Consider the following 14,808-nt stretch of genomic DNA (forward strand, 5'->3'; position numbering starts at 1 on the left):
GACAGATTGGAGTGTGCCTAAAGGTGGATAACCAGGAAAGGAAGGGGGCTGGTAACCATAATATACCTGAATTGTTTAAAGGAACTAGGGATATTTAGCTTGGGGAAGAAAAGACTGGAGTGAAGGAGCATCATAGCTATCTTCAAGTATTTGATAGGCTATCATGTAAAAGAGGGCTTAGAATTCTGCTTGGCCCCAGAGCAGGTAACAAACAGGGTAAATGGGTAGAAGATACAGAGAGGCAAATTGTGGCTTTTAAGAAGGCAAAAAAACAAACAAAACTAAAACAAAAAAAACCCCAAAACCCATCCCAAAATAGGATGGGCAATTTCTGAATATAATAGGCTTTTCCCTTCAATTTGCCAAGGAAACATAGTTAGCAAAATCTTTAATGGGTCTTAAGGTCATAGAGCTAGGGCCTCATTTCCAAATGAATATTAAAGCATTTAGATTCTCATTTTACCATTTTGAGTCTTATAAAATCTTATATCTAATTTGTATGATTAATTAATTAATTAATGGTTGCTGTAGCCAGTGTCTGCTGTGTTTCCAGTCCTTTGAGGCAGGATAGGAAGTATCTGTAGCTTAAAAAAATCAAAATATGATAAGAGGAATCTTTCAAGGAAAGAAAATCCTAAACTCTTCCATTTTTTGAGGAAGTGACAGTTCTCCAAAAATTAAGAACTATTTAGGGTGCCCCAAAAGATTAATGCATTTTAAAGCCATTAAGGCTTAAAACTGTGACAAAACTTTTTTGACACCCTTTTATTTTGATTTTATATTTTAAAAGTCTCTTTTTCTTAGTTTCAGTTTCCTCATTGGTAAAAATGATTGGGTTGGGAATAGGTCTCTTAAGGTATTTTATAGTGCTAAGATGCTTCTATTTTATTAGTGATTTATTAATAAGGAAATAATTGAAGGAGAAGAAAAAGACATCTTCAGGGGTTATAGTGAGAATAATTTTCTTATTGTCTGTTCATTAGATCTTTGGAGGTTAGGGTGGCCAATTGAGTATACTTTTCTAGCCTATATATCTATATATATAGGTTGTTAGAGGTGTTTTCATTAAAATTAGGTAGTGCTGGGAGCAAAAGAGCATAATTTCCCTGCTCATAAAGGAAATTCCATTAAGAGAGTCATAGTTTGAATGCAACAGCAATATCATTTGGGAGGGAAAGACTATAATCTTCATGACCACAGAATTAAAGACTTCCATGAGAAATCAGGTGGAATATCTCAGGATCAGGAATATAAGTGGAAATAAATGTAAAGAGCAAGGAGAAACATAAACTACAAGCTGACCAGAAAATATGGAGAGAACAAGTCAAACTAAACAGAACACGTGGGCAAAACCAGAACTGAGAAGCTAGTTAGAATGCCGAAGAAGCCACCTGAGTCACATTATTGAACAGTAAACGACCTTGCCTAGGGAACACACCTGACATCTGGAGGAAATCACTATGTTGAGTAGCAGGAGAACTCTGAGAGAATACAGCATACAAACATGACTTTCATTTAATGTTGCATAATTACCAACTTGATGCCTCAGGCAGTTCTCTCAGGCAGATAAATTGTTGAATTGCACTGGCATCTTTTTGCACTAAGGAGATTACACTTGGATGAAATTACAGGTTAAGAGCAATACTTTGCAAAAGACAATGACTTTATACAGTGCAAAAGAGAATGGCTTACATTTTTTAAAAGAAGCCAACCTTAGATGATATGCCCCTTGTTTCTTGCCTGGCTTCCACTACTTTCTAACTTCTGATTTCTCCACTATGCCCCCAGAAGCTTATTATTGGGATAGCCTCATCTTCCTGTAAAGTCTTATCAGCCTTGATATTCTAACTCATTACTACCATTTGCCTGATTTGGAAGGTGGACTCATGAATTCCAAACCTCCATTTAAGGGAAGAGCTCAGTTCGGACATTTTCTCATTTCTCACCTGGCTACACCACTTTGGGACTTCTCTGACAGATTTCTCTACTCTCCCCTGAGATTGGTACCTTCTCCCTGCCTCTCACCTTTTTAGCTTCTTTTCATTTTGTCTTATTAGATTGTAAACTCCTTGAGGTTAGGAACTATCTGTATTTATATCCTTAACACTTAAAATGTATGAAACAAAGTTTCAATATGAAACACATGAAATGTACTTAATAAATGACTTGCTCATTTCACAATGTTTTCTCTATAATATTGCATCTCAGATGACCAAGTTGGAGAGAAAATAAGTTTATTTTGATTTTTAAGGTAGTGACCTCACTATGAATGTTCTGAATTTAATGAAGTACTAGGTTTTGATAATGTTTCCTACTTATTCTCTATTCAAAGTGTCAATTTGTACATGAACACAACTTTTGCACATAGCTGTATAACTTTTAAATTTTGTTTTTAAATGCAATATCATGGCAAAGTACTCTTGTTTGGAAATAAGAACATTCATTTTTTCCACCCAGGACAAAGTAGAGTGGTGGCTCATCTTATGAACAGTGAACAATGAAGAGAATATGTCTGCCAGACCTGACAGTACCACAGAACCTGAGAGTCCTTGGAAGGGCAAATGCTCTCAAATTCTCTGTTCTCTAGAAGGGATCAGAGGAAAAGAGGTACAAACTTGTACTCAGAGGAAGAAATGAAGTCAAATCAGAGGCATAGTTCTGTTGACACTGCCAGGGATATCTGCCTAATGAGAAAATAAAATGAACAATCTGAAGTTGAATGAAGACTTTTTGCTTTGATGTTTTAGTGTAATACTTCTTATCCACTGAAGCCTGCCTCTGCACTCCCTACATCCTATCTTCTCAGCTGAGAACTTTGCTTCATTGAAAAAAGAGCCATTCACAGAGAGCTCCCTCTTTTCCCTCCCTCATTTTGTATCATTCTATGTCTTCCACTCCTTTCTCAAATGAAAATGTGGCCCTTTTCCTAGTCATAGCAAATATTAACATTTACATAGAACTTTAGAGTTGCAAAACACTTTGTAAATATTTCATTTGACCTTCCCTACAATGCTGGGAGTTAGGTCCCCATTTTACAAATGATGAAACTGAGAGGTTAAGCGACTTGACTATGGTTGCCCAACTAAGTTAACCTGAGATTGGATTTGAGTGACTCCAGCACTCTCTCTCCTTTGGGCCATTTAGCTATCTCCATCTATATACACCGTTGATCCTATTTTGTCCCATCTTCTTCAGCAGATTGCTCCTTTTGTTATCTCCACCATCTCACAAATCTTTATTCTTGGCTACTGACTTTTTTCCTTGATACCTACAAACATGCTTTTGTCTTTCCCTCCATTCTTAAGAAAACCTTCATTTTGATCCATCTCTACTAACTACAATTTTATAGCTTTCCTTTATTTCCTTAGGGTCTAAACCCCTGGAGAAAACTGACAGTAATTGCTGTTTCTACCTTTTTTCACTTTTTTCTAAGCACTCTGCGTTTTGGCTTCTAACCTCATCATTCAACTGAAACTTCTCTATCCAAAGTTACCAGTGATCCCTTAATTGCCAGATTTAATGACACTTTATAAATTTTTTCATCCTCTTTGATCTCTGATATGTTTTATATTGTCTACCCTCTTCATCTGTATATTTTCTTTAGGATTTTGTGGTTCTTTTTACTGGTTCTCCTACTTTTGACTGTTCAGTTTCCTTTATTGGTTCATCCGTGTTATGCCTAATAACCATGAAATGTCAAAATATCACATCTTATTCTGTGAAATGTTTTATGCTTTCAAAATCACTTTTATATTCATTGTCCTCTTTTATTTTTAGTTGCTTCCTATTGACTACTAAGGAAACTGAATTTGCAGATAGTATATAGCAAATTAGGGACTAGAATTGAGGTCTGCTTTCTAGTCTGTTTTTTTTTTTGGAAGGACCAATCATTGTCTTTTTAATACTAGTTATGTTTTATATAAGAGTGATAGACATTGATTCTTGGTGTTGAACTTATTAATAAGTTGGCCTTGCCTATAATGCAACCCAAAGTTTTAGGTAAAGATGTCAACTTCACAACAACTTGCCATCTGTGAAGAAAGACATGCTAGAAATGAAAATGATAAGTTACTATCTATATCACAGGGGTAGTTAATATTATTATGCCTTGGAAATAATTTGAAAATAGAAATCACTTCATTGGTGGTTTTGAAATAGAAATTTTGGGGATCTGTAATTTGATTTCTTATTTCGTACTTAGTTTATCCTTTTATGTTCTTTTCCTCCTCCCCATTTAAAAAAAAAACTTTAAAGACTGCATACTGGTATATTAATATAATGAGATATTAAATACACATGTTCATTGTTGGGAATGCCATAAAATACTTCAAATGAATTTTTAATAAAATGTTAACAAGATTCATTAAATTAATTACATTTTTCTGATTTTTTTTTTTTTTAGTAATGGATTGAAATCATCAGAAAATTGAAAGCCCTTGCATTTTTCAGTCAGTCTTGAAGCCTTCCTGTCCAACAAAGAACATTAAGCACAGTTGTTTAGGCAGTTGCTTCTATGCCAGGAACGGACTATGCCGAGGATAGAATACCAAGGATATCATTGACTGAAGGGCTGGAACTCAACACACAATTGTTTTTAGAAATGCAGATTAAAAAAATGAAGGAAATAATACCACAGTTATATACAGATCAGGTGAATGACAAAAATAATTCTTTGACTACATCCCCGAAGCAACTTGCCAATGAGCATGTGAGTCAGCCCAATGGACATGAAAGTCAGTCCCATGGTTATCAAGACTCCAAGGCAGAGGATGACAAGATGTGCATGGTTACTTGTTTGAGGTGTAGAAGTTTGCAAAAAGTCCCACTTCAGGAGCTGAAAAAAGATAACCAATATAGTCAAATTGAAGACCAGATGTTCTTTGTTTGTGTCAAGTGCACCTTTGGTGTATCTCCTCCTATCCCTTTTATGAATGATATGCCAGGTTCTATTGATTCAGGAAATAAAGATGCTACTATTTCAAGGACTATTACTAACCAATTTAAAGTGAAAAACTTTCAACCAGGCAAATATTACTGTGATAAATGCCGATTTTCTACCAAGGACCCTCTGCAATATAAAAAGCACACACTCCAACATGAAGAGATTAAATTCTTTTGTTCTCACTGCAGCTATGTTTCATACACAAAAGGAGAATTCCAGAGACATTTGGTGAAACATACAGGGACATTTCCATATCAGTGTGAGTATTGTGACTATGGTGCCGTCAGAAATGATTATATAGTTAAACATACTAGACGAGTTCATGAGACCAGTGGGGAGAAACGACCTCTCAGACAGGTTATGGAACACCAGCCAAAGAGAACCAATTTTTCAAAACAGAACTCTGAGGTTCTTGTAAACGAAGTTTCTAAGTCAAATTCTTTTTTGAATGAGCCAACAGATTCACCTTTATATTTCCCTAGTCATGGAGATCAGGACAAAACAGGCCCTGCTATTTCTTTACCTGAGACTAAGGAGTGCAGCAGGGATGAAGCAGCCTCAGCTCCTGATAAAGCTTGCCTTCCTGAACCAAGCAAAGTTAACCTTTTTGAGAATGAAAATGTGGAAGTTGAATTGTTATCACCAGCAAAAGAACCTGTGCAGCCTGGCATGCCACTCACTGTGGTTGCACCAGCAGAACTTAGAGTCCCTGAAAACTGTTTAGCCCAGCTGATAGATGTTAAGGTAGTCAATGGGACCCAACAACTTGTTCTAAAACTAATTCCTATGAAAGAAAAAAATGGCTTTAAACTTGGCAGCTCTGATGAAGGTAAGTATGAGCCTATGAACAAATACACAGTGCCAAATGAGCAAGAAAAATTAGTGCCTACTGAACCAACCCCACCAGCAATGGAAGGGAGTCCTGAGAAGCCATTGGGCATTAATAATCTGCATTCCACTGATTATACACATGCAAAAGATCTAGACTGCATAAAGTCTTCTGATTCTCAAGTATTAAAGAATATGTCAATTACTAACCAATGTGAGTCCTGTCCAAATAATGATAGAGTTGGGAATTGGAGGCAAGAAGTGCTTTCATTTCCATACAGAACTGCCCTCTCTCCTGTTTCCTCAAGAGATGGTCATATTGAACAAAATAATTTTTCTTCATTATCTGTGATGAATAATGGTACTTTATGCAGTCCAGTGAAAAGGCTGAGTGTTTTGCCAACTGTGGCTGCCCTCTCGCCATGTCAAGAGAGATCTCAGAATCATTTAGAGAAACCATCTTCAAACTCTAAGCCTACTGAAGCTCTTGTGGCTTTGGCAAAAAGAGATACGTTGCCAGTAAACCAAGAAGCCTCGTTGAATAAGAAAGAAGTTGATACTTTTAAAATGGTTGCTTTCAGTGAGAAGCTGAATCAAGCACAAGCAAAAGAACCTTCAGGTGATCCGAATTCAATGCAAGATTCCACTTTATGTAGAAGTGAACAATCACACATCAACTTAATTAGAGAAAATGATATTAAGACTCAAGATCCTGAGGAGGTTATGTCAGAAGACCTTGTTGGAGTTGCTCTTCAGAATTCAGGAAGTAACATCACTTCTTCAGATGGCCCTGTTATTTCATCAGTGTTTTCTCTCAGCTCTGGGGTTGAAAATATCCCAGAAGGGATTAAATGGGACAATGCATGTTTTAGGACAAAGTCATTTAATTCTTTGCAGAAAAAAATTGCTCAGTTAATTGCTGCTACTGAATCTTCAAAAACTTCACTGTCTCCTTCAAGCACTGTGGAACAGCAGTCCTTACCTTTAGAAACTCCCCTAGACTGTATTCAGGGACATAATGCACCAAGTATTGACCGGGTTCCACCCCAGGCACTACAGAACAATGCTACTGGCATTGAACTACTGATTAATGAACAAATGCAACACCACAACAATGTGGATGAGCAAACAAAAGCTAGGGAAGTCACAGACAATCATGATGCTGTTTCTGTGTTTATTCCAAAAGACACTGGGTTGAAAGCATTCAGTTCCACTGAGAATGAACATTTAGTAGAGAATAAATTGCCTAATGGTGGCAATAAAAGAGAATTATCAAAATCTGTTTCCTTCAATTTTCTTGAACAGATAGGTGAAGACTTGTCTTTGACAAATGAAAGTCAGTTAATAGACAGTTCCAGAAATTTTGGTACATCACTGGGGAACAAGCCAAATCAAGAATACACTACCAGTACTGTTTCTAAAAAATCAGATTCTTCATGTCCACAAACAAAAGAAGACAATAACCAGGATAAACAGGAAAAATTGACTTTTAGTGGCCCCTCAGGGTCCAAAATTAATACAAAACAGGCACTTATCTCCAAGAAAAAAAACAAAATCATATCTGACTCCAGTCACATGCTTCCAGATGTTTGCATTTTTATGACAGCAAGACATCTCAGACTTATACCTCTCAAAACAGAGCAGTTGATTAAATGCCCCCGCCGGAACCAACCAGTTGTTGTGTTAAACCACCCAGATGTTGACTCAGTAGAAGTTATTAATGTCATGAAGGTTGTCCACAAGTATAAAGGCAATGTCCTTAAAGTGGTTTTATCAGAACGAACATGTGACCAACTAGGTATAAAGCGGCATCACAGGCGACTTATCTATCAGAACCTGGAGGCAGTGTGCCCAGTGAAAAAGACTATGCTGAAAATGAAACTTAAAAAGATCCACAAGAACAGCTACCAGGTAGTGGATTCCTTACCAGATGAATCAGTACAGGGTATGTTTAAATGTTGGTTTTGTGGAAGGATATATGAAGACCAGGAAGAGTGGATGAGTCATGGGCAGCGACACTTGATAGAAGCAACCAGAGATTGGGAGCAGCTTTCTCCTCCTTTGGGGACCCCCAAATGAATAGCTGGGATTAAAAACAATTGGCTTTTCTTATATTTAGGTAGATTTTTATTTATTTTTTTTTTGAGGGCAAGGGAATGGGAAAGGAAAGAAGCCAGAGTGAGAGGGAGAGAAAATACAAATTGTGTGTAGGGACAAAAAGGGTTGAGTAGCACTTCAGAAAGACTGAACTATCCAGAATATTCTAAACAGGTCAAAGTGTTTTATACTCTGCACCCTTTTATGGAGACAGCTGTTAATGATGTTCTCTGCTTGCTCAATAGGAAGTAAATTGCCACAGTAGTAGTAGACTAAGCTATCCTTGCTTTTAATTCTTTGATTTTTACTAAAGGAAAACTGAGCCACAAGAGCATTGCCTTATAGTGAATTATGAGCCACTACTACCCAACCTTCTTCCCTTTCCCCTAACAAATATTAATTCCTAATGTGTTTGAGTATAAAGATGTCTAACATTAAAAAAAAGCAACCAACCATGAATATATGAATAACTACAACTCTTGTACATATGGTATTCAGTGAGAGGAAAAAGAAGAATTCTCATTTGCATTCATGGTACTTTACAATAACTTCATCTACTACTTCCTTCTTTTCTTCCCCTGTTCCAGTCAGGGCCTCTATCTCAGCCCTCCTTTTAGAACCATTACCCTAAGTATAAAGCAGTGCTAGAAGATTTGCACATTTTTCTGGTCTTATTTTTTAAGAAGACTAAATTTGATGGTCCTAATATATTATAAAATGATAAGGGTAGACTAGATGCATAGTGGTATGATGGAAAGCTGTCTAAGGACCTGGGTTCAAATCTTGATTCTGCTACTTGTATAACTGACCACATCACTTCTTTCTGGGCCCCAGTTTTCTTAATTATAAAATGAAGTTTGGTGGACTAGATATCTGAGAATTCTTTTATTTCCAAGTCCTATCATTGGATTCTAGATTATTGCCTAGGTCATGTAAGTGGAAAGGACCTTAGAAAATATCTGAATTTACTATTTAATAGATATTAATGAGAGGGAAGGGAACTTTTTTTTTCCTCCAAGTGCCTGATTTTTCCTCCTTTTTTAGTGCCTGGTCCCTGTTATTGTAGTTAACAGTAAAGGGCAAATTATCCCAAGCTGCAAAATGCCCCTTGTCAAAAAAGGGCAGTTGGGAGTAGGGGTATGGGTGGAGGGGAAAGGGCAGGACAGGAAGGCATAACTTTTTAATTTAATCTTAAATGTTTTCCTGGGCTATATATAGGTAGATAAAACCTGTTCTTCACCTTAAATTAAAAAATAAAAGTCAAGGATCATATTTATTATTTTATAACATGGCAACAAAGAGAAAATTTTGAATTTAGAATTGGTCACTTTTGCAAATACATTTCTTATAGAATCTTGACTAATTTTAGTTAAAACAAATTTATTTAACTTTTGATGGCAAAATATTTTTTATTCCTCTGCATATATATGTGTGTGTGTGTGTGTGTGTGTGTGTGTGTGTGTGTGTGTGTGTGTGTATCTACAGCTAAATACATATACAGATATTTTTAAACTACTGTTTGAAAATGTCAGCAGTACCTAATTTCCACCAACCCATTTTATAAAGAATTACTATAGTCTGGAAGAATTTTTAAGTACTTTTTTTTACATTCTAGAAATGACACTTTTATTTTGAGAGTACATTTTTTTTATCAACTTGTTGAAAATAAAAGCACAATTTGTGGTGATTTGGATCTGATTTATAAGAACAAATGCAGGAATCTATGTCAGTATATTATTTCATTGCAGTATTAAAATGTGGATGTTTCAGATGGTGCTTTTAGGAACTGGGGCTTATACTTCCTAAGTCAAAAAACTTAAAGATACTATATGTGTAACCATATGAATTTACATCCTTCTGATGTGCATGGAGATTTCTAAGCTGTTATGAGAGAGCAAACAAAAAATAGGTTTTTAAGTTAACCTGTGAAGAGCTAAATTTATGGAAAGGTAAGATTTGTAAAGAAGTAAAAATAATAAAAATGAGGTCAAAGTATTGAGAATCTACCAGAATCACATTGGAGTATTCATTCGCATTATAAAATACAAATATTTCTTAGTGAATGTTTTTTCTATATTATATCAAAATATAGTTTCACCTAATTTATATGAAAATGAGTTTTTTAGGGTACAAGTGCTTATATATTTCCACAGATAAGGTAAACAGTTGGCTCAAAGCAAAAATATCCTTGACAATTAGATATCCCTAAAGTGTAATGAATTGTATTGGGACCTAATGAGTTCTTTGAGATCTTCATATGGAAGCTTGGATGACCACTTGTCAAAGATTCTTATTAGATATAGCCTCTGCAGACCTTTCCAATTCTGTAGATTCTGTGATTCTGAAATTTTTGTAGTTTTCCTAACACAGGATAATCTCAAGGAATTATTGAAAATATTTCAGGCTTATTGTTCTCTGTGTTAAAAGATTTCATGTTTCCTTGAAGAAATCTCCTAAGACTTATTACTTCAATATAAATATGTTCACTTCAAGAACTTATATTAATGAAAACCACAACAAAACTTCAACATAGTTTTTTTTTTCTTTTAGTACTCGAAGGGCCTACTTAACCACAATTTATAAGGAGTACTTAACACGAATTCATTACAACCCTTTTTTTTTTCCTTGAAATGGGACCAGAAAATTGGATGACCTTCTTATATTCAGGATTAAGGTGTAGAACAGTCCTGTGGTGCCCTGTAAAGTAGTTAATGTTAAAATTCATCTTCATCAGAGACACTACAATTTACAAATGGCAGAGTATTAACCCTACAAAACTTAAACCTCTCCCTCTTCCAGGATAACTTTTGGATTACATTTTACAGAAAGTGAGATTATGTTGAATCTTCGTCATCCTTTTAGAACTTGTTTTCTACCTGTATGCATTTAAAAATATAATGTTTAGAATATTTGAAGGATTGTTTTAAGTCCTGTATTAATGTTTTTTGTGGTTGCTGTTCTGATTTTGAAACAAACATTTGTACATAGTAATAGAATTATTTACATTGTAAAGTTTGTTAAATAAAACACTTGCAATGGTTTTGCCACCTGATTTTTTGTTGAAAAGTAAATATATGAAAATTTGGGTTGTGAGTTACAATCATGACTTTAATGAGTGGCCATTTGAGGCATTAGAAAGTATTAGCTTTGGAGGAAGATCACCGAGAATCTTAAATTCTGGCTTTGCTACTTACTACCTCTGTAACAATGAGCAGGTCACATTGACTCTTTGGGCCTCAATAAAATGAAATGAGAATGGATTCTTAACTTCCCTTCCACCTGTATTTTCCAGGATCTCCTAAACTCATGGCTTTCTTATTCTCTAGAATAAGTTAGAATTTCTATAGCAGTTTAGATTTTACTTTTCATCATAGTCTTTTGAGGTAGATGATTTCATGTGTTTTTCTGATGATCATCATCATCAATAACCGCTATAGGATCTTAAAGTTGGGAAGGCATCTAGAAGATTGTATGGTCCAATTGGTCCTCTAATTTCTACAACAAACTTGACAAGTGATCATAGGACTTTTGCTTGAAGATGTCTGTCTTAAATAGCTCAAAAACTATAAGGTATCAGGTGATACCTTAATTTTATGAAAGGGTAAATTTATGACAGCAGTTTAAATGTCAGAGACTGTAGTAGCAGAGTTTTTAGTTCCTACCAGGAAAGTACTTGATTTGCATTTGAACAGTAGCCTTTCAAATGCTTGATAAAGTTCAATTTCTTAAAAAAAGTACAGGAAAGGAAAATCGTGTAATGATTGATCCAATTTTGGGGAAACGAATAGAAAATTAACTAGATATTGACCTGGTCTTACTCTATATCTTTATAAAACTATAAAGTTAAAGAAAAAGTACTGCCCTGCATTGGTAAAGAGAGTTTACTTGGAATTCCCCATGTTAATGAAATCACACATCCAGTACCTATTACTGTCCCAATTTTTGCTGTGTCAATTTGTACTAGTAGTTATTTTGCCCCTAAAATCCTGCATTCCTCATGACTGGAAACTAAACCTCATTTTTCAAAGACCATGTCAGCAGAGTGCAAAGTCTGAGAGGACCTACCCACCAAACTGCAAAGTTTTTGAGTTCTGGTTCAGGATCATGTCTCCTTCAAACACCAGCCTAGTGGAGTTTTCAAAGACTCACTGTTAGTTTGGTCATAGAGTGATATTTCTGCCTGTCATAACTCTTTCAGTTTTGTCTACCATGTGATAAAGGATTTGCAGTCTTTGTCAGTGAAGGGAGAGCCCACACCAGTGATATCATGGATCTTAGAAATATTGAAAACAATAGTTGTGACCCTCTCCTGCACATATTTATAGTGATATCTTCAAAAGAGGTACCCTGTGGCACAGACTGGGATATCTAAACATCTTTTACCCTGAGTATCCATAGTTATTTGATAGGCTTATAGATTTAGAGTTAGAAAGAATCTTAGGAGTCATCTTGTCTAACCTCATTTTCAAGTGAGGAAGCAGACCTAGACATATTAAATGTTTCACCCAAGATCAACACAAGTAAAAGTGGTAGAGCTAGACTTTGATCTCAGGTGTTCTGACTGATTCATGATTTTATTTCACCATGTTCACTGAAATATGAGAGTAAATAGAAAAACAAACTTATGAAAGGAGCAGAAATGCTTTTGAGAATTTTTGTTAATGTGATATATGTAGATGTGTCAGATCTCTGAATTTTCTATCTGTAGAAAACACAGTGGAGCCACATGTATAGTGATAGAGTGGTTACCTTTCTGACTTGGCAGATGTGATTCTGGAGTTTGTCAGATGTGATGACAAACTGACTTCCTTGGCTGAATGGGGTGATTCCAAATCACTATTTTAGCATTATGTTTCATAATGACTTCTAAATGAGATCAGGTTGGCACCAGAGAATATACTATTATCCAAGGTCAGGAAAGGGATATCTGGGAGAAAGTTGTGTGGGATTTTACAGACTAGAATTCATTTCTATTTTAAAGTGTTGCCTTTCTTAAAGAACTTTAATATTGTTTAGTTTTTCCTTTGCCACTTATTTTGAATCAAAAAAGACTCATGCTTTGTGCATTTTGTGGATTTTAGTCTTATAAAATGCTAATGATCTTGGCAAGAACAAGAGGGTGGGAAATGTTGGGATCAAGTACATTTGACTTTCACTTGGAAAAGTTGGAGAGATTACCAATCCCTCACCCCTAAAATATATAATAATAGTTAACATTTAAGTGGTCCTAGACACAAATGATCTCTTTTGAGTTTCACATCAGGCTTTTGAGGTAGGTACTGTTAATATTTTTATTCCTACTTGTGGTTTAGTGGGAAAAGTACAAGATTTAAAGTTGGAGAACCTGGATTCATATACTAGTTCTGCTATTAACTCAGGCAAATCATTGCCACTTGATGTTAATTCTTCCTTTTATATAAAGAGGTTATTGGACTAGATAATCTCTAAGGTCCCTATTAGCTCCAAATTCAATTACAAATTATAAACACTTTCAAATGAAATAACTTTCCTATGGTCACAGCTAGTAAGTACCAGATCTGGATCATTTGTCCAAGCTGTTTAGTTTTTGTGTTCAGTGATCTTTTCTAATTTGCACAAAGTATGGTAGAAGATATATTTTTTTTAACTGTTACCTTCTGTCTTGGAGCCAATACACAGTAAGGCAGAAGAGTGGTAAGGGCTAGGCAATAGGGGTCAAGTGACTTGCCCAGGGTCACATAGCTGGGAAGTGTCTGAGGCCAGATTTGAACGTAGGACCTCTCATCTCTAGGCCTGGCTCTCAATCCACTGAGCCACCCAGCTGCCCCTTAGACGATGGTTTTAAATAAGGAATAGTGGTTGATGTTTTTGGTCAGACTCATGCCTGCCTACTGTAGTAGGTATATTGCTTTGCATAAGGGTGGATTGATAATCCCTGAATTCCCTTATTAAATACTATGCCAGTGTACTCATTCTAGAGCTATAGCATTTTATCTACATTTTACTATTAGTACAAAGGGACCTTGGATAAAGTTGTTCAGTATATTCACTTTATAGAATTAGTGAGTCAGAGGTAAACATCAGAGGTAGACATCTAGGCAAACTCATGCTTGAGTATTAGCGTTTAGCAACTTAGCATGGTACTACTAATAGACACTAAGTAAATGCTTATTCATTGACTTCAATTACCTGATAAGTTGTCATCTCTTGGCTTGAAACACTCCATTTGGACATTTCTAATTTTTAGATTTTTTTTCCGTTATATGGAGTCAGAAATCTCCCTCTAACTTTTATTCGTGTTTTTTAGCCCTGCCCTCTTGAGTCAAGCATGGCAATTCTAATTTTCCTTCCCATCTTTTCAAATAATTGAAGATAGTTATGCCCCAAATTTTCTCCAAGCTGAACACCTTTAATCCCTTCAAAATGTATGGTTTGTTCTTTGATCTCACCGTCCTGGTTCCATACCATTATATAATAATTGTGTGTAGGTGTAATTCTCCATATATAAATATGATTATACATGTGTCTGTGTGAATTCATATGTATATTTACATCTCTATGTATATGTTTAGTGCTTCAAGATTTGCAAAGTTGTTTACAAATATCTAACCTTGAGAAAAAGGTGCTATTATTATCTCTGTATTACAGATGAAGAAACCAAGGCAGGTTAAGTGATGCCCAGAGTTACACAGCTGGGAAATAGTGGAGACCTGATTTGAACCCAATTTTTCCTGCCTTCAGGTCTGACACTGTTGTGCTCTACCTAGCTCTTATTAATCTATTTTCTTAAATTAGGTGCCCCAAATAATTCAGTAGTTCAGATGAAACCAAATTTCAACTCTGAAATTTAGTGGTGTATAAAATACATAATATATAAATCTTTTTACATAGCAAAATTCTTTGCTCAACATTTAGCAGTATATAGCCCACAGAGCTGGTGAGTTGTTTAAGAAACAGAATTA

The 14,808-nt window shown here is 35.5% G+C and overlaps 1 protein-coding gene across 10 annotated transcripts in view; it reads left to right on the forward strand.

Moving 5' to 3' along the window:
• Nucleotides 1–14,808, forward strand: part of ZNF518B (zinc finger protein 518B) — an 81,610-nt gene that overhangs the window by 35,438 nt on the left and 31,364 nt on the right. For 5 of the 10 annotated variants that reach the window (XM_056802426.1, XM_007496722.3, XM_007496729.3 and 2 more), the window contains one exon: nt 4,403–10,919. In XM_056802426.1, coding sequence (XP_056658404.1) covers nt 4,514–7,849 — 3,336 coding nt within the window. In that variant the 5' untranslated portion in view covers nt 4,403–4,513 and the 3' untranslated portion in view covers nt 7,850–10,919. Of the gene's footprint in view, nt 1–2,457; nt 2,608–4,402; nt 10,920–14,808 lie in introns of those variants that run through there. The other 5 variants (XM_056802428.1, XM_007496728.3, XM_007496724.3 and 2 more) reach the window with 2 other exon arrangements.

The sequence above is a fragment of the Monodelphis domestica genome, chromosome 6, assembly GCF_027887165.1.
Source record: "Monodelphis domestica isolate mMonDom1 chromosome 6, mMonDom1.pri, whole genome shotgun sequence".
Classification (NCBI taxonomy): Eukaryota; Metazoa; Chordata; class Mammalia; order Didelphimorphia; family Didelphidae; genus Monodelphis; species Monodelphis domestica.